General features: G+C 36.5%; 1 protein-coding gene across 5 annotated transcripts; it reads left to right on the top strand.

Annotated features, from left to right (window-relative positions):
- Nucleotides 1-1219: 1219 nt before the first annotated feature.
- LOC150033740 (uncharacterized) lies at nucleotides 1220-21010 on the top strand. Of its 5 annotated transcripts, none has more exons than XR_016531954.1 (3): nucleotides 1220-3224; nucleotides 5252-5769; nucleotides 12043-12282. XR_016531954.1 is itself a non-coding variant. In XM_090317558.1 (2 exons), exons 1-2 carry the CDS (start codon nucleotides 11446-11448, stop codon nucleotides 12048-12050), a joined length of 501 nt encoding a protein of 166 aa, XP_090173684.1. In that variant the 5' UTR covers nucleotides 9851-11445; the 3' UTR covers nucleotides 12051-12338. The 5 variants fall into 5 exon arrangements, 1 of the variants encoding a protein (XP_090173684.1); XR_016531955.1 differs by having other exon boundaries at nucleotides 2620-3180; nucleotides 5255-5769; XR_016531953.1 differs by lacking the exon at nucleotides 12043-12282 and adding an exon at nucleotides 20521-21010 and having other exon boundaries at nucleotides 2625-3180.
- The last annotated feature ends 584 nt before the right edge of the window (nucleotides 21011-21594 follow it).

Consider the following 21594-nt stretch of genomic DNA (forward strand, 5'->3'; position numbering starts at 1 on the left):
GATTCTATGAGAAAAATGGCCATATGGAATGAATACAATGAAACTCCTTACAACTAGTTTGGTGTCAAACACAATCATATTCCAATAGTTACATCATCCTAAAGTTGCAATTCTTTCAAATACACACTTGCCAACAATAATTTCACCAGTATAATCAACTTTGCTCTTTATCACCTTGGAGAAAGTCGATTGTTGTAGAGATCCATAAGTTTCTAATGACCCCCATCACATGGTCGTCATCTTCCGTCAATACACGCGTTCTATAGGCATTTGGAAGCGTTAAGGACAATATTTGGTGATTTTTAATTTTTGCTTCTGAAATGTTTAGATATTGTGTATTTATGGTTCGAGAATGTTTAGGTAGAGTGTATTTGTGGTATTCGAGTTGTTCTTGAAGCAGTGTGTCATTGTATTCTCATCCATACTTTTGTTGTTTTAGGGTAGTTTTGTCATTTACTAATTAGTATTTTCTATTATATAAATTTATTTTGCTATTTTTATAACTTTGAAACATTTTTGCCATTTTTTCAAATGAAACTTTAAAATTTGTTTGTTAGGTCCAAATTACTCATAACACAAATCATACCCTATTTTACATACTTGTAAAGCATGATAATTACAGTACATCATATGGTATGCCATATCCATATTAAAAATACAAACAACTACATGAAAAGAATTCTAAATCTGAGAAAAAACGTCTTTTTGGATTGAAACTAATCACACAGTCCACCACAAGAAAAAGATTGAACTTTGACAAAAAGAAAATGTTCATTGTATATACAAAGAGCTAAATCTTTTTGACATGCATTGAAACTCTCTCACAAATCCAAGCTCTCCTTTGGCTTTTAAGACCAAAAGACAAGACATTATCACCAGACAAAAACTAGAGCTTCTTTTTCCAAAGATCCTTTTGTTTGTGTTTTGTACATATCATAAAACATTGTGCTTTTATTGTTCATTGTTTAGAAACAAAGGAAGAGTAGGTGAAAGAATATTAAAAGCTAAGAGAGAAAAAATTGATAATAAGAGAGCACCGAAATAATGATCTTTTCTTAGTTTGACATAAAAGGTTTTGGATGTTTTCGGAACAAAAGATGCTGAGATTTGACATCTCTTCTATTTGTCCCGCGGTGTTAAATTATGCCCAAAAAAAAAAAAAAAAAACAAAAAACCAAAAAAAAAAATTAAAAAACTGACTAGGTTTCAATTTCCGTCCTTTGGCTCTTCAAATTTGTTTTTTTGTTCTTTTTTTTTTTTTTTGTCCTAGGCTTTAAATTTATTCTTTGCTTTTTTCCAATTAACATATGTAGGGGCGGTTGTGTGGTTTTAAGAGATAGAGGAACAATAGAGTTTTTGGAGGAGTGGAGAGGATTCCGAGTTGTGTATGACCTCTCAGTAGGTTCTTTATTTCCATTCTCGTTGGACTTCAACGACGAGTTGTTTTTATAGCTATTTCAATTATATTAGGTTTCCGTAGATTGAGTATGGAGCTTATTTCTTTAGGTATGTTTGGGGCAAGAATTATTCTAAGACTATAATAACCACCTTTTGCTACGATAAATACTGTCTCAATTAGCTACAGTCAATACTATTTCAAAATGCTCCTTTGTTATGATATTTATTATTTGATACAGTTTTTATTATTTTACCTTCATAATTTTTTTATTATTTTCTACAGTGTTTATGATTTTCTTCTCAAACTAAACTAATTTACACCTCAAACACATACTATTATAACTTAAACTAAAATAATCTACACTCCAAACAAAAACTATTATAACCCAACTATAAGAATTGGACTATATTAACCAATTCCTTGTCCCAAATGTCCCCCTACGTGGTTACTCTCTTTCGTGCGCTTGTTTTTTTTTTCCCCTTTCTACATGTGACATTCAAGAATTGAGAGGAAAAGTTTGAGTTTAGAAACTCTTTAATATAATAGTATGTTTGATTTAATTTTTTAAATTTTTTATTTTAAAAATAAGTCATTTTGAAAAAAAGTTGAAGTGTTTGGTTAATCACTCAAAACCTTTATTTGTTTGATAGCCAATCTAAAAACAAGATTTTGAAAACAAGGAATTGAATGAAAACAGATTTGTATTTCAATTTTTTAGATGCATTTGATAGCGCTATATTCAAAAGTTAAATTTCAATTTAAATAATTTTTCATAATGTGTTTGATAATATATTTATAAACCATATATATAACTAATTATAGTTACTTACTATGTATTAGGTTCATAAACTATTATTAATTAATTTATGAACTTGTTTTATGTTAAAAATTTTGTACAATTATAATTTTATAATTTCATATAATATATAATATATCGTATAATACATAATTGAACTTAACAAAAATAATTGAGTTCATTATATGAAATTTTATATTTTTGGTTGTTTTATCTTTTAAAATTTCAAATTCAAAATTAGATACATTGAAAGCGTAAAGATGTTTTCAGAATTTGAATTGTTTGAATTACAGAATCCAAAAATAGTTTCTCAAAACAAAATCTAGATTGGCTACCAAATGCACATTCGCTAACATAGTGAATCTGAAAACATAAAATAAAATTCAAATTGCCATTACAAGAAAAAATATTTTAGCGACAAATTTTTAGTGGTACAAGTAATTTTTGTTGGTAAAAGGCTACTTATAGCAACACGTTAAAGATATGTCACAAAATATATCATTATAGCAACACGTTAAAGATATGTCACAAAATATATCATTATAGCAACACATTAAAGATATATCATTATTAGCAACACATTTTTAATCCACTTCACTAAAAGATTTTGCAATATGACAATTAACGCCACTAAATATTAAATACTTTTAGTAACATATTAAAATATTACTAAATATATGGCCAAATTATTCCCCTCCCCCATCCATTTTACATTCCCCTTTTATTTTAATTTTTTAGTTTTTGCTTTCCCCCCTTGATTTTACCTTTGCCTTTGATGAAGCCCTCCACACGAACCACTCGAACAAGAAGATGACTCTGCACCCATGCGAACGACGTTGAACGCTGGCCACTCCTCACGCGAACGGCGCTAAACGCCGACCAATCCTCACGTGAATAGCGTTGAACTCCGACCACCCCTCACGCGAACGCTAAACTCTGGTCACTCCTCACGCAAACGGCACTGATCCCTCGCCACTCAAACGGGGTTTGTTTACTTTTGCAATATTGAACATCATTTTCATATAGTTGGTAAGAAATTGGATTTTGTGAATGTAATTATGTCTCCGACTTCAATTTCTTACTCTAATGTGCTTACATGTTTCAATTTTTATATGGTAGATTTATGTCTTGATCGTGATGAGCTAGTGCGAGATTTCATAAAGTTCAATTTAGATGAAAATGCAAAGAATTTGGTGTATGGTTTATGATATCATGTGTGTGATATTATTTACAATTATATGAAAAGTTTAAATCATTGTTACCCTTTATTTCATATCTCAAAAGATATTGCTAAAATCATTTACATAATCATTTTTTATCAATCATAACTCAATTTACTTTCTAATGATGTTATAATGATATCATGCATGTAATATGTATTATGCCTTCCTATTTCTACACATGAGCTTGTCACACTAATTGACATCTTATTTTAACAAATTAAAAAAAAAAAAAAAAAATCCATTCTCCAGTGGAAGATTTTGAAAAATAGAAAAATGAGTAAAATTATTTACACAAAATGATAAAATTTCATCTTTTTTATAGATGTTAATAGAAGTCTATTAGTATCTATCAATATCTATTAGTATTTTTTTTTATTTCTATATATAATTTGATATTTTTTCAATTTACGAAAATTTTTCAAAAGAAAAAGGTTTCTTTTTTTCTATTTTTTCTTTTCTAGTCGTGGTGTTGTTATCCATTGACGTAATTAGAGGTTTATCAAGTGGAGGCAAATGAGTGGAAGAAGAGAGGACAACTCAAATTAAAATTCTCAAATGCTATACATTGAATCTTCTCCATTTCCTTCAAATTCTAAAGCTAAAATATAAACTAAAATAACCTTCCTTTCTTTTCTTTTTTTTTTTTCTTTCTTTTCCTTGAAAGGGAAAGAAGGTGGTCTCACTTTTCACATCAATTTCATAGGACCACTATATATCAATCTTTTTTAAAAGTTCTTCTGGCAGCTTATTTGTAGTATGAGCATAATAATAATAATATTAATAATAAATTAATAAAAATCAATGGCCTCAATTATTTTATCTTACACCAGACCTCTTGGATGTTAGAATGTCAATTCAGCTTAAGTTCATATTAGTTGGTACTCTCAAAATTGATGTTAAATATGGATACATAAATCTAACATCATGACTAAGAGTAACATCTCAACAGCACAAAGTCGTTTGGGGCCAAATGAGATGGTATATCCCCACATCCTATATCATCTCAGTGTTTTGAGGTCCATTATCCCATCTCACCGATTTTAATTGTTTGTGGGCCTATTTTTGGAACATGTTTCGTATCTCACTGTCATTTTATCGTATATCATCTTAGTGCTTGAACATACTCAATCATACTTGATCATTCATACTCGATCAGAACTCCCCAGACATCAAAACTCTCTAGACATCAGAACTCTCCACATCCTATATCATCTCAACACCCCGAAAAAAACATGGCACATTCAAGCTAGTATGTTTAGCATCAAAACGTTTTATGTAGCATCACATGTTACTTACGAAAAATACCAAAAATAATGGTATTAGCTAGTCAGTGTCTCGCCGTTGCCTTCTCGGTTATTTGGCTTTGTTTCTAATTGTTCCTATCCTTGTGATCTTTTGTCCAATCGTCTTGATTTTCTTTGATATTACCTAATATTGCATTTTGCTACAATGGTTTGATTTCTACAAAGCATGAAAATAGTTTATTAAACAACAGCTTTAGCCAAAAATAATATAGCTCACAAAGTGTGGTATTAAGATTGACCAAGAACAAATGATAACCCTTTCTTATAAATTCAATATTGAAGCTATTGCACTTGATGGGCTTGGAAAACAAAACATAAAGAAAAACAATTTGGGCTTTTCCAATTAAAGAATCTGGCTCGAATTATCAATACCACTTACTTGATTTGAGCTGTAAACTATTCTATGTGCTAAAAGCACAATCCTCATGAAGGAAAATCTTTACCATACACATTGACGACCCTGATTTACTTCAAGCACTCAAAGAAAATAGAGAACTCTAATGACTAACACCTATTTTCTTTCTTGCAGAAGAAATCGAGAGAGAAAAGAGGAAGAATAAATGAAATGCTACCAAAATTTCTCCAAGACTGATGAAGAGCTGAAGAATACGAATAAGAAAATAAAGAAGATGAAGGGAAGAAGAAAGAACACAGAAGATTCACGTGGTTCGGCCAAAATTTGCCTACATCCACGGAGAGAAGCTGATTATTGCAGATCGGGGAGCTACTAGGGTTATATAAGATAAGTCTCTATCTAGTTATCTATCTCTAGATGTAATTTTCTCTCTTGATGTACAAGTATGATTATAAAAGTATTTATAGACAGCCTTGTATAACTAATTTAACAATCTTTGAAGTTGTTTTTCACTGCTTGTAATAACAATCTCCACCTTGAAAGAAAATTTCAAGTTGTTTCTTCAACTTCTCTTTACTGACTCTCTTCTACTTTAACCTGTGTCTCTCAGCTCAAACCCTATAATATCGAGACATTTTTGAATTTTGAGCTAAGTGACAGTCTTGGTTAACATATCGAAAGTTTTCTCTAAGGTATGTACTTTCAACACTTCGATCTGCTTACTTTCAATCTGTTCACGTATGAAATGATATTTTACGTCTATGTGCTTTGTTCTATTGTAATATTGTGGATGCTTAGATAAGTGTATAGTACTCTGATTATCACAAAATATCTTTACTGTATATTGTTTGATCCCAAAATCACGTAGGAGACCCTTTAGCCATAATCCCTCATTTACGGCTTCTGAAAGTGCAATAAACTCTACTTCAGTAGTAGAGAGTGTTGGGGTTGATGCCCTAAAGTCTCATGTTCTGTAGTTTGTAAAGAGTATGTACGAATGCTTGTGTTGTTAATATATGATATTTACTTCACATCTTGTAATTTTACTCATTTATTTGTTTTATTTGTTTTATTTGTTTTACCACAAACCAATAAACATAAAATCCCTGGTTATCTGTATGTGACTCAAGCATATATGTGGTGACATACAAGTGGATCATGTCTTGAGTGATAACCAAAATGGTCTGTAGTATATGGATAAAGGAGGAAAACCTTATACTAGTAACGCTACGGACGCGGCCCACTTTGTGGAATGGTCACAAGTGTTGTGACTTGTCACAGATGGTCTAATCCTGATCATTTATGTTCAGAACATGCGAGCGGGGGTGTTCTATACAAAGAGTTTGTATAAGACTTGACCACGAAGTGTTAACGTCTCGTTATATAACACCGTTCATGACAGAGACTTCACTTCACTAGGATGTCCATATGTAACATGACCTCAATCATGAGTGAGTTGGGAACTCCTATCATTGAGGGAGGTCCTTTGATTTGTATGGGTGCGAATGGCCAGGCCGCCAATTCAAACCTACCATTTTGGGGATTCGTCTGATTTGGGAGCTCAGAACTCAACTGCACAAGATGGAATTCACTCATTCCCCGAGGTAGGGGTAAGTAGATAGATGGCTTCCTTAAGGGCTGAAATGGCTCCCTTAAGGGCTGATTCCGGGGCTTGAACGATGTGGCGCCACACACCTTCTCTTGGCTCGAGAGGTGTTCACACATAGTTGGACTATGTTGTATTATTCATTAGAGGAATAAGTGGTACTTAAGAAGTGAGATATAACTCAGGGACAAAACGATAAATTGGCCCAGCTGTACTTACGAGCATCTATGAAGGATCATCGTACTAATGATTGGTTATATTCGATGGACAAAGAAATATATCTGTGGTAAGAAGAGTTCAACTGTTGGTCTTTAGTGAAATGTCTGACAGTTAACGGATGGTGGATCTCATGGCTAAAGAGTTTAGTCAGCTATTCACGTACCGTTGGAGCTTCGAGCCACAAGTCCATTAGCCCCCTGGGTAGCTTGGATAAAGTCGAGAACCAGTATTTTGGTTAATTTGAAATGTTCAAATTGACAAGAGGAAGTTCGATTATATATGGTATAATTGGACTGGTTAATTATATATGATATAATTGGCAAATGTATGAGATACATTATTTTGGAGGAAATAAGATATAAATATGATTTATATTGCGTAGAGAAGAAAATACTATAGTAGATATGTGATATCAAACTATAGGATATAAATATAATATGATTATATTAATTAATTAATTAATTGATTAATTATATGATAATTAATCCTAATATCACGTTTGGACGTGGGTTAGTGGACAGCATCGGTTCTGGTAACCGATGAGTTAAAAATGAAACATTTTTTCATTTTGGATCGTGCAATCGATAGTCCATCAGATCGCCCAAAAGAATTGTGAAGTGTGCGTTGGTGATTCAAAACGATCGCTTGAAAGCCTATACGATAGCATTCTCCACCTAAACGATCGTATACCTCGCACCTAAACGATCACACACTGTCGCCTAGACTATTGGATAGCTTCTCTAAACGATCGTATAGTGTACCGATTTAACTAAATGATCATATACGTTTTTCTAAACGATCGTTCAGTAAATCCTATACGATCGTGTAGCTCCTCTAGACGATAAGAAATTCTGCTATGCGATAGCGACCTTCACCCTCCCACTTGCTTATCGACTAAACGACTCGTGCTTCCTCCATCCTCTATCAAATTCACCAAAGCCCACACTTTTGGTTTTCATGCTGAGAATACCCGTGGCTCATTAGTGGTGGTGTTGTCTCCGTTGCGGCATTCGTGTTCGCGTTGATCGTGTTCTTGCAGTCGACATTCCCACCGGGCGTTGGTAGATCTCTTGGAGGGTTTCCACTGCAATTGAGTTCCGAAGTGTGAAGATAGTCTATAACTGGTATGGAACTCTATCCCTTATGTTTTTGTTTGTTCTTAGCATGTTGTTAATTAAGTTTTGATTGCATAACTGTATTTGTTGAATGTATATTGTTATATTTCGATCATGGTGAGATCGGAGCAATCCGAAAGCGCTCATGGAACTCTCGGTATGAGATCCTTCCATTGGTATTAGAGTCAGGTTCTGATACTCCGATTTCATCTGTTGCAATGAAATAACTTTTACATTCATGGTGGATGCATTTCTACGCTGTTTTAATTGTTAAATCTATTGTGGATGTGCCGGATTAATGGATGTTTTTAGGATGTTTAGCCTCGGTTTGTTTTAAATCCTTTTACAATTGCAATTTTTTGAAAAGGCACCTGCGTTTTTGGGCATTAATAATCGTTATCGAGTCTGTATTCAAAGTTTGTTTGAAGTTTTGAGTCGTTCGTCGAAGTTCTGGGCAAGCGTTCCGGCTCTTCGAGGAAGGAGGCGATCTAGGGTTAATCGCATTTTGCAGAAGAAGTTCTACATGATCACCGTCCATAACATCGTAAAGATGTAGGAGTACGCGATTGCTGATGAATGCATCGGTTAAACGATGGGGAATGCGATCAAGAGTTGGTCGTATCGAGTTGATGATCGAGTACGCGATCGCTGAGTATCGCGTCGTGTAGACGATGAGATGCTTGCAGATCGCTTAACGCGCGGGTGCGCTAGACGATTGTTTAGGTCAGTAAGCTTCATCGCTTAGTAACTGACTAAACGATCGCTTAGTATTGTAAGGTAGACCGTTTATCTGGTTACACGCATCGTGTAGACGATGAGACACTCACGTATTGTATAAAGCGCGCGCGCTAGATGTCGTTCAGGTCAGTAAGCTTCATCGCTTAGTAACTGACTAAACGATCTCTTAGAATCGCAAGGTAAATCGTTTACCTGGTTGCATGCATCGTATAGACGATGAGACGCTCGCGTATCGTTTAAAGCACGCGCATTAGACGATCGTTTAAGTCAGCAAGATTCATCGCTTAATAACGCAAAGTAAATTGTTTACCTGGTTACATGCATCGTGTAGACGATGTGATGCTCGCGTATCATTTAAAGCGCACGCGTTAGACGATCCTTTAGGTCAGCAAGTTTCATCGCTTAGTAACTGACTAAACGATTGCTTAGTAACTCAAGGTAAATCGTTTACCTGTTGTCGCGCTACACGATCACATGGATGGTTAGGCTTCACAGACTCGTCATCGTCTACGTGATCGTTCACTTATGTTCCTATTGTCTAGTGCATGCTGAACGATCATCTACATACTAGAGTTTGCTACACGATGAAGACCTCCTGGCAGTTCAAGATCCGGTTCGCCTGTGAACCGATTTGCTCGATGAAACATGTAATAGATAGGTTTTTCATTCCTCTTTTTTTTTGTAAAGGCTCATCCTGGTCCATTAATCCTTTGTTTATTACATGCAATGTATGTTATTATATGTCATATGGTATGCACATATAGTAAATCCCACCTTAGGTTATGCAATGGTCATGCATCATCTCTTTATTGTAATTGTTATAATTTAGAGAAGCATGATTTAATTATGTAAGAGCATGCTCATGCATCATATAATATAAGAGTTATATTTATGCATGCATAAAAAGCATTGACATGCATCATCTTTATATTATAATTGTTATAGTATAAGGGTGAATGATAGCATGTTTGCTTGGTTGTTACGCGTTATATAAAAGTTATATATAGTAATGACCGGACATTGCATGAAGCATGACACATAGGTTACTTTATAAATGTTATAAACACCTCGTTGTGCGTAATGGTTTTAGTTGTTTCTTTTTAAAAGTTAAAGAGAAATTAGAACTAAAAGAAATAAGAAAGACATGCATGCTCACTTAGGTTTAATTCATGGTTTTAAAGTGTTTAAAACTTAGATCACATAGATCTAAGATCACGGTTTTAATACGATTAGTAACCCTAAGGCTTTAATCTTTTAATCAGTTTAATAGGATTAAATTGGCTAATAAAATGTTAAAGTGTAGCAAATCTATCTATAAGGGACCTTTTGTCTAAGGTGGGTTCTGTCTAGGTTGGGGTATATAAGTTGACGGAAATTAACACCCGTACCTAGGAACTTACCTAGAAAGGTGAATTAGATAGATTTGATGCATGCATGCAAGTTAAGGACAGTCCATTAAAGTGTTTAAATGTGACTACTTGAACTTGTTCATATTTCATAGACAAACGTTGTTTATGAGCAGAGTTTAAAAAGATGACTTAGACTAAAATTAGTAACTGGATTGTCTAGGTTAATGAATCCTTAGGTAGAACATTCAGTGGGAGGTACTTGGGGCATAAGATGTTTCATTTAAACCTTTCACTTTTCTCCTAAATAGTCAACACCGTGAGATCTATCCTCAGCCTCGCGACACCTTTTGCGTATCCCCCCAACTGATGGTGTTTGGGTAGGTCAATATCAAGGTGGATGGAGAGAATGTTCATGGTAAGTGGGAGCAAGAAGTGCAACAGCATATCCCTCGTCTCCCTCATTAGGTTGAATAAAGTTACTGCGCATCGCCTCGAGGCACCTTAGGAGTGTCCCCCTAAAGGATGACAATTTTGCGCGTTTCTTTATTTGATCTCCTGTAAGAGGATAAGGTAACTTAGTCTCTTGTCCTAATCTTTCTTTTCCCTACGGTAAGCACATTAGGGCAGGACTCTGGCACCGAAAGCGAAGGGTTACACTTATATGGAATAGTTAAAGGTTAACGATTCTGGACCGAAAAATGGTGGCTGTTAGGTTCAGTTCCAAGAGTTGGTTTTGCCTAATGGTTGAGAATATCTCATCCCAGCGAAGGGGCAACTGATCATCCCACCGGTGGCGTTTGTTCTGCCTTACTGAGGCATCATTGCAAAATAGAAGTCTATACCTTAGGGTACTTGAAACTTTTTTGCAAAATTGATTGGTATAAAAGTGGTTTAGAAAAATCTAATAAAGTTTTGTTCGTATTTCAGCAACATTTTCATATTACAACAGCCACGTTATCTTTGTTAAGCGCCGAAAAACTTACTAGCGATAATTTCTCAATATGAAAACACATGATCACGACGATCCTAATCATCGAGGATCTCATGTTCGCTCTCACGGAGGCTTGTCCTCCTATTCTCGCTCCAAATGCCACTCAAAATGTTTGGGAGGCATACGAGCGATGGACAAGAGTGAATGAGAAGGCCTCAATCTACATCTTGGCAAGTCTTTCTGAAGTCTTGGCCAAGAAACATGAGCCTATGGTCTCAGCACGTGAGATCATGGAGTTCCTACGGGGGATGTTTGGACAACCTGCTGAACAGCTTATGCATGAGGCTCTTAAATACATATTCAACTCGAAAATGTAAGAAGGCACCTTTGTTCGTGAACATGTGCTAAACATGATGGTCCACTTTAATGTGGCAAAGTTGAATGGGTCTACCATCGATGAGGGCAGCCAGGTTAGCATAATCCTGCATTCTTTGTCGGAAAGCTTCCTACATTTTGTTAGCAATGTGATTCTTAACAATGTGAAATACAACCTTACAACTCTCCTCAACGAGTTGCAGACATACCATTCTTTACTGAAAAGTAAGAAAAGGCAGAAGGGTGAGGCAAATGTTACTTCATTCTCTCGAACGTTCCATAGAGGTCTGACCTCAGGAACGAAGTCTGCACCTTCTACTTCTAACTCTGTAAAGGGAAAGGAAAATAAGGGTAGTAAGGGAAAAAGGAAGGCACCTGCTAACCTACCGCCTGTCGCCCCAAGGAGGCGTCTACAAGTTGCTAAGGGAAAGTGTTTCCACTGCAACCAAGATGGACACTGGAAGAGGAACTGTCCTTGGTATCTGAAAAAGAAGAAAGCAACCAAGGCTAAGGCCAAGGCGGATAAAGGTAAATGGGATTTACTTGTGCTTGAAACTTGTTTAGTGGAGAATGATGATTCTGGCTGGATAATTGATTCAGGCACCACTAATCATGTTTGTTCTTCTTTTCAGGGGATTAGATCTTGGCGATAGCTGGAGGCTGGTGAGATGACGATGTGAGTAGGCACCGAGCACGTCGTCTCAGCTCTGACAGTGGGAGGACTCCAGTTAGCTTTACAGAATAGGTTTCTTATTTTAAATGATGTATATATTGTTCCTGAACTAAAAAGGAACCTTATTCCGATAAAGTGTTTATTGTAATATAAATATACTGTCTCTTTTGATGTGAATAAAGCGTTTATTCATAAAGATGGTGTTTTTATTTACACAGCAAATCTGGAATCAAATTTAAATGTGCTAAGGCCGTTAGCCATAATATTGAAATGTTCAGAACTATCGTAACTCAATCAAAACATCGACAAATTTCTCCCAAAAAAAATGCCCAACTTTGGCATCTACGTTTAGGGCACATCAATATCAATAGGATTGAGAGATTGGTGAATAATGGACTTTTAAATGAGTTAGAAGAAAATTCTTTACATGTGTGTGAATCTTGCCTTGAGGGTAAGATGACTAAACGACCTTTTACTGGAAAAGGTTATAGAGCCAAGGAGCCTCTTGAGTTAGTACATTCTGACCTTTGTGGTCCTATGAATGTGCGAGCCCGTGGTGGCTATGAGTATTTATCAGTTTTACTGATGATTACTCCAGGTACGAGTATGTTTATCTTATGCAACGGAAGTCTGAATCCTTTGAAAAGTTCAAAGAGTTCAAAGCTAAAGTTGAAAATGCATTGGATAGACGGATTAAAACACTTCGATCGGATCGGGGTGGAGAGTTTTTGGACTCGGCATTCCAGGACTATTTGATAGACCATGGAATCGTTTCCCAACTCTCAGCGCCAGGTACACCTCAGCAGAATGGTGTAGCGAAGAGGACAAATAGAACCTTGTTAGACATGGTTCGCTCGATGATGAGTTATGCTTCCTTATCGGACTCGTTTTAGGGTTTCGCAGTGGAGACTGCAGTGTACATACTCTTCTGTGTTCCCTCCAAGAGTGTTGCTAGAACATCTCTGGAGTTGTAGAATGGGCGTAACGCGAGTTTACGTCACTTCCGCATTTGGGGTTACCCTGCACATATGCTTGAGGCTAATCCCAAGAAGTTGGAACCATGGTCGAGGTTATGCCTCTTTGTAGGCTACCCCAAAGGTATACGAGGGGGTTATTTTTATGATCCGACGGAAAATAGGGTGTTTGTTTCAACAAACGTTACTTTCCTTAAGAATCATATAAAGAAGCACAGTCCACGAAGCAAAGTCGTGTTACGTGAACTTTCCAATGAAAATACTGAAACTTCAACAAGAGTTGTTGAAGAGCCTGCTACATCAACAAGAGTTGTTGATGGGAGTTCATCTAGTAGGTCGGTTCAACCTCAAGAGTTTAGGGAACCTCGACGTAATGAGAGTGTTGCGAACCTATTAGTTCGCTATCTGGGTTTCACGAAAATCCTTGCTATGGTAGCAGATGGCAACGTTGAGGATCCGTTGTCTTATAAGAAGGCAATGGAGGATGTTCATCAGGATGAATGGGTCCAGGCCATGGATCTCGAGATGGAGTCGATGTACTTCAACTCAGTATGGGATCTTGTAGATCAGCCTGATGGGGTTTTCCCTATAGGTTGTAAATGGATCTACAAGTGCAAACGGGGTGCTGATGGGATGGTACAGACCTTCAAGGCTCGACTTGTGGCAAAAGGTTATACCTAGGTAAAAGGAGTCGACTATGAGGAGACTTTCTTGCCTGTTGCCATGTTAAAATCGATCTGTATCCTCCTGTCCATTGCAACTTATTATAATTATGAGATCTGGCAAATGGACGTGAAGACGACCTTTCTGAATGGCAATCTTGAGGAGACCATTTATATGGTGCAGCTCGAGGGATTCATAGCCCAAGGTCAAGAGCAAAAGGTTTGCAAACTGAATCGGTCCCTTTATGGACTGAAACAGGTGTCTCGATCTTAGAACATACAATTTGATATTGCGATCAAGTCGTATGGCTTTGACCAAAACATTGATGAACCTTGTGTCTACAAGAAGATCATCAACGCTTCAATAGTCTTCTTAGTGTTGTATGTAGATGATATCCTACTCATTGGGAATGATGTAGGTCTACTGACTGCAGTTAAGAACTGGCTAGTGACCTAATTCCAAATGAAAGATTTGGAAGAGGCTCAGTTTGTTCTAAGTATACAGATCTTTTAGGATCGTAAGAACAAAATGCTAGCACTGTCTCAGGCATCGTATATTGACAAGATGTTGCTCAATTACTCGATGCAGGACTCCAGGAGGGGCCTATTGCCGTTCAGGCATGGAGTCACTTTGTCTAACGAAATGTGTCCTAAGACGCTTCAAGACATTGAGAAGATGAAACAGATCAGTTTAATCCAGGCCATTTTAATGTTGCTGACCCGTTTAAGAAGGTTCTCAATGCTACAGTGTTTGAGGGTCACCTACAAAGCATGGGTCTATAGGATCGCCCGCAGCTGGACTAGGGCAAGTGGGAGATTTTCTTGTAGGCTTTTATGCCTTAGTTTATTGTTTTGTACTAGTTTTTGTACACCCCACTTCGCTTTAGGATAAGTGGGAGATTGTTGGGGTTTATGCCCTAAAGTCTCATGTCCTGTAGTTTGTAAATAGTATGTACGAACGCTTGTGTTGTTAATATATGATATTTACTTTACATCTTATAATTTTGCTCATTTATTTGTTTTATTTGCTTTACAACAAACTAATAAACATAAAATCCCTGGTTATCTGTATGTGACTCAAGCATGTATATGGTGACATACAAGTCGATCATGTCTTGAGTGATAACCAAAATGGTCTGTAGTATATGGATAAAGGAGGGAAACCGTATCTTGGTAATGCTACGGACGCGGCCCACTTTGTGGAATAGTCACAAGTGTTGTGACTTGTCACAGATGGTCTAATCTTGATCATTTGTATTGGGGACATGCGAGTAGGGGCGTCCTATACAAAGAGTTTGCATAAGACTTGACCACGAAGTGTTAACGTCTCGTTATATAACACCGTTCATGGCAGAGACTTCACTTCACAGTATGACCATAGGTAACATGACCTCAATCTTGAGTGACTTGGGAACTCCTGCCATTGAGGGCGGTCCTTTGATTTGTATGGGTGCGAATGGCCAGGCCGCCGATTCAAACCTACTATTTTGGGGATTCGTCTGATTTGGGAGCTTGGAACTCAGCTGCACAAGATGGAATTCACTCATTCCCCGAGGCAGGGGTAAGTAGATAGATGGCTCCCTTAAGGGCTAATTCTGGGGCTTGAATGATGTGGCGCCGCACACCTTCTCTTGGCCCGAGAGGTGTTCACACATAGTTGGACAATGTTGTATTATTCATTAGAGGAATAAGTGGTACTTAAGGAGTGAGATGTAACTACAGGAGCAAAACGATAAATTGGCCCAGCTGTACTTATGAGCATCTATGAAGGGTCATCGTACTAATGATTGGTTATATCCGATGGACACAGAGATATATCTGTGGTAAGAAGATTTCAACTATTGGTCTTTAGTGGAATGTCTGACAGTTAACGGATGGTGGATCTCGTGGCTAAAGAGTTTAGTCAGCTATTCACGTACCGTTTGAGCTTCAACCCACAAGTCCATTAGCCCCCTGGGTAGCTTGGATAAAGTGGAGAATCAGTATTTGGATTAATTTGAAATGTTCAAATTAACAAGAGGAAGTTCGATTATATGTGGTATAATTGGACTGGTTAATTATATATGATATAATTGGCAAATGTATGAGATACATTATTTTGGAGGAAATAAGATATAAATATGATTTATATCGAGTAGAGGAGAAAATACTATAGTAGATATGTGATATCAAACTATAGGATATAAATATAATATGATTATATTTATTAATTAATTAATTGATTAATTATATGATAATTAATCCTAATATCACGTTTGGACATGGGTTAGTGTACAGCATCGGTTATGGTAACCGATGAGTTAAAAATGAATTTTTTTTTTCATTTTGGATCGTGCAATCGATAGTCCGTCAGATCGCCCAAAAGAATTGTGAAGCGTGCGTTAGTGATTCAAAACGATCGCTTGAGAGCCTATACGATAGCATTCTCCACTTAGACGATCGTATACCTCGTACCTAAACGATCGCACACTATCGCCTAGACGATTGGATAGCTTCTCTAAACGATCGTATAGTGTACCGATTTAACTAAACGATCGTATACGTTTTTCTAAACGATCGTTCAGTAATTCCTACACATCGTGTAGCTTCTCTAGACGATAAGTATTTTTGCTATGCGATAGCGACCTTCACCCTCCCACTTGCTTATCGACTACACGATTCGTGCTTCCTCCGTCCTCTACCAAATTCACCAAGCCCACCCTTTGGGTTTTCACTCCGAGAATACCCGGGGCTCATTAGTGGTGGTGTCGTCCCCGTTGCGGCGTTTATGTTTGCGTTGATGGTATTGTTGCAGTCGACGTTACCGTGAGGTGTTGGTAGATCTCTTGGAGGGTTTCCGCTGCATTGGAGTTCCGGAGTGTGAAGATAGTCTTCAACTGGTATGGAACTCTATCCCTTATGTTTTTGTTTGTTCTTAGCATGTCGTTAATTAAGTTTTGATTGCATAACTGTATGTGTTGAATGTATAATGTTATATTTCGATCACGGTGAGATTGGAGCGATCCGAAAGAACTCATAGAACTCTCGGTATGAGATCTTTTAGAGAGGACTACTACTGACTGTAATGTAGCCTTCCAACTTAGAACACATCTTCCATATAGGAAGATATAACCTGATATGGATTTTCTTTTGTCTTGGTCTCCAGAATAGTCAGAGTCAACATACCCTACTAATTCTGGTTTTTTGTCTGATAGCTGTTGATATAGTAGTTTAGCACTTGTAGTGCCTTTAAGATACCTCATTATCCATTTGGTTGCCTCCCAATATCTCTTTTCCGGATTAGCCATGTACCTACTTACTAGACTTATAGCATAAGCAATATCCGACCTTGTAGACACTATTAGATACATTAAACTTCCCACAACTTGGGAATAGGGAATAGTTGACATTACCTTCAAATGTTCAATGTCAGATTCTTTAGGTGAATTTTCTGCTGAGAGTTTGAAATGATTAGCAATAGGAGTACAAACTGATTTAGCCTCTGTCATATGATATTTCTTGAATAGCTTTTGAAAATATCGAGACTGATCAATGCTAAGTATACATAATTTTCTGTTTCTGATTATATCAATGCCTAATATTCTTTTTGCATTGCCCATGTTTTTCATTCCAAATTCTGACTTGAGTAGACCTTTGAATTTATTCAAATCTTGCATAGTTGTTCCTGATAACAACATATCATCCACATAGAATAGCAAATAGATAAGATGAGTGTAGGTGTCCGTGTTTATATAAACACAACTATCATAGGAACTCTTGATAAAGCCATTCTTTTGCACAAAGTCACTGAATCATCTGTTTCAGCACCTAGGGGATTGTTTAAGGCCATAGATTGACCTTTTAAGTAAGCAAACACGGTCTTCTTTCCTTCTGACTTCATACCCTTTAGGTTGACTCATGTAGATAACTTCATCTAGAAAACCATGTAAGAAAGTTGTTTTAACATCAAGTTGTTCCAGCTCTAGATCATTCTGAGCCACAATACGCAGTAAGAGTCTGATAGAAGTTTTCTTGACACTGGAGAAAATATCTCATTGAAGTCAACACCTGGTCTTTGAGTAAATCCCTTAGCTACCAACCTAGCTTTATATCTAGGTCATTAACCATTAGGGAATCCCTCTTTATATTTATACACCCATTTGGATGCAATTGGTTTGCAGCTTTTGGGTAAAAGTGTCAACTCCCAAGTGTCATTTCTGACAAGTGAATCAACTTCTTCATTCATTGCTTCTATCCACAATTTAGCTTTAGGATAGCTTACTGCTTCTTCAAAGGTTGAGGGTTCTGCTTTATTATATAGATCTGAGGCATTTACAGCTAAATTGATATAGTCATCATATCTTAAAGGTAGCACAATAGTTCTTTTTTGCCTATCTCTTACTAGGCTATACCCCCTTAGATCTGGTTCTTCTTGCACTGGATAAAAAACAGCATCTTCTACTTCTTCTTCATGATGAGGTAGTTGATCAAAATGTGATTCTGAGCTTGAAGGATCATTGCTAGGGTTAAGAACTTGCTCCAACTCAATTGTATCATTCTTTCTTTGAGGTGTTATAACATTTGAAGTATATCCTTGCATAAACATCTCAGTCTCCCTGAAAACAACATCTCTACTAGTAATACACCTCTTATCTGTAGGATGCCACATTCTAAAACCTTTCACTCCTTTTGTGAAACCCAAAAACAAACATTTCACAGCTCGGGCAGCCAATTTCCCCTTGTTCTGATGAACAAATCCTATGCAACCAAACACTCTTAAATTATTTAGGTTTGGAGGTTGTTTGGTCCACCTTTCTTCAGGAGTTAGCAGATTAAGTGAGGCATGAGGGCATCTATTAAGAGTATAGATAGTGTAAGATGCTGCCTCAACCCAAAACTTCTGAGGAAGAATGGCATCTGACAATAGGCTTCTAATTCTTTCCATAATTGTTCTATTCAATCTCTCTGCCACCCCATTTTGCTGAGGTGTATACCTAACAGTCTTGTGTCTAATAATCCCCTGCTATCTACAAAAAACATTAAAATATTCTACACAGAACTCGAGCCCATTATCAGTTCTTAGACACTTTATTTGACTGTTAAACATTTTTTCAACCACAAGCTTCCATTCTTTAAACTTATCAAACACTAAGTCCTTATATTTAAGGAAAAATATCCAACATTTTCTAGAATAATCATCCAAAAAGGTTAAGAAGTACCTGGCTCCACTCAAAGACTGGAAAGGTGAAGGACCCTATAGGTCCGAATGCACATAATCAAGGATGGCCTTGTTTGTATGCTGAGCCTTTACAAAAATCTACCTTGTAGCTTTGCCTATCACACAATGTTCACAAAAGGATAGGCTTTGATGAATTCCTTTAGGTAGAATTTCATGATTGGTAAGAGCTTGTAGACCTTTGGCACTAATATGTAAGAATCTTTTGTGCCAAAAATCTCATTCAGTAGGCGTTTCTGAGTTACAATCAAGGCTGTATGCAGTTTCTGAATTCCTTGAACAACATAGACCCCGTTTATCTGGTCCCTCTGAAAATAGGCTTACTATTCTTCAAAACTTCACAATAGTCTTCCTTTCCTCTATATTCACAGCCGATTAAGTCAAGTATGCCTAGTGAAATCAAATTTCTCTTCAACTTAGGCACATATCTGACATTTCTTAGTAATTTGACTGATCCATCTTCAAGCTTGAGTGATACAAAACCAATACCAACCACTGGACATGAGTTATTATTACTCATGTAAACTGAGCCTCCATCCAAATCTCTATATGTGCTGAACCAGTCCTTGTGGGGTGTCATATGAAAGGAACACCCTGAGTTTAGAACCCAATCTAGGTTCTTATTAGATCCTTCATCTGCCTTTAAATTTGATGTAGCTAGGGCATCTGAATAGAAGTAAGAATCCTAAAAAATTGAGGCTTTTCCTTACTGACTTTGCTGGTTTTTCTATTGAGGCCGTGATTGCTTACTCTTCTGTTCATTTCTCCACTTCAAGGTTCTACAATCCTTGATTAGATGTCCCAACTTTTTGCAATATTTACATCTAACCTTGGTCTTATCTTTGCCTTCTTCTATTGAGTTTTGCTTCCCCTTTTCCTTATTACTTTGTTTAGACTTCCCTTTAACAAATAAACCCTCAACACTAGATTTATCTTCTTTGCTAGTTAAGAGCTCAATCTCTTTGATTTTAAAGGCTGAAATGATAATATCAATTGTTAAAGAGTCTCTTCCATACTTTAGGTCAGTCTTGACATCCTTATAAGAATTCGGTAGTGAGTTAAGAAGCACAAAAGCTTCATTATCAACCCCAATCTCTTCACCTTGATTCTTGAATTTAGTAGTAATCCTCTTGAAGTCATCTAAGTTTTCTGTTAAGGATTTTGAAGAACTCATTTTGAAGGTAAAAAAACCTTTCCCTCAGGAAAAGCTTGTTAGGTAGATTCTTTGTCTCGTACAGCTCATTCAACTTAGTCTACATCTTGAATGCGGTTTCTTGGTCAATTACTTGTCTTAATACACTGTCTGAAAAATTAAAAACAAGTGTGCCATGAGCAATTAGCTCCATATTCTCCTTCTCTTCTTCTGTTGTTGTAGTAGGTAGCTTGGTTGGATCTTCAAGGGCCTTATGAGCCTTTTGTTGCCCTAAAATTACTTTGATCTTGGCTTTTCATTAGCCAAAGTCTCCTTCCCATCAAAATTTTCAATATCATATCTTTCTACTGCTATTTCATTCCCTTTTAATTTTGAAAGCTCCAAGATTTACTTTCTTTATGAATCTTTGAATAATCTTGAAGTTTTCTTGCAGGTTCTGATACCACTTGTTCCACTTAATGGGCTTGGAAAAGAAAATAGAAAGAAAAACAATTTGGGCTTTGCCAATTAAAGAGTCTGGCCCAAATTGTCAATACCACTTACTTGATTTGAGCTGAAAATTATTCTATGTGCTAAAAGCCCAATCCTCGTGAAGGAAAATCTTCACCATACATGTTGACGACCCTGATTTACTTCGAGCACTCAGAGAAAATAGAGAAATTTAATGATTAACACATATTTTCAGAAGAAATCGAGAGAGAAAAGAGAAAGAACAAACGAAATGCTGCCGAAATTTCTCCAAGACTGATGAAGAGCTGAAGAATACGAACAAGAAGATAAAGAAGATTAAGGGAAGAAGAAAGAACACAGAAGATTTATGTGGTTCGGCTAAACATTGCCTACATCCACGGAGAGAAGCTGATTAATGCAGATCGGGGAGCTACTAGGCTTTTACAAGATAAGTCTCTGTCTAATAACTATCTCTAGATGTAATTTTCTCTCTTAATGTACAAGTATGATTACAAAAGTATTTATAGACAACCTTGTATAACTAATTTAACAACCTTTGAAGTTGTTTTTCATTGCTTATAATAATAGCAGCATTATTAACACAAAAATGACTGAAACCTCACTCTCATATATAATAATCGTACTATCAATGAAACTTAAAACAAGAGCTACTGGTAGCACTTGAAACATGTTGTTTGAGGACTCTTAATTGGCTAGTTTTGTGCGATATTTGTGCACTTTGACGCATTTTACTTGTGTTTTTATATGAATTGAGTTGATGAGCATAAATCAAACACTTCGGTGTTATGATTAAGAAAAATGACCCCTAAGAGTAAAAAAGATCGAGACTAAAGTATGAAAAAGTAGAAGAAAAAGTATGTAAGAACCATGGAAGGAGCATCTTGATTATTCCATTGAGTGTCTCAACGCTCTAAACTTGAGAGGAACTATCACAACACTCTGAAGAATTTTCAATTTCGCTTCAATGCTCGACATCGAAGGGCATTCACTACAAGATATTTGGTTATTTTCGACAAAACCTTTCTCGATGAAAGAA

This window comes from Benincasa hispida, chromosome 9, assembly GCF_027475165.1.
Source record: "Benincasa hispida cultivar pf3 chromosome 9, pf3_genome.v1.1, whole genome shotgun sequence".
Lineage (NCBI taxonomy): Eukaryota > Viridiplantae > Streptophyta > Magnoliopsida > Cucurbitales > Cucurbitaceae > Benincasa > Benincasa hispida.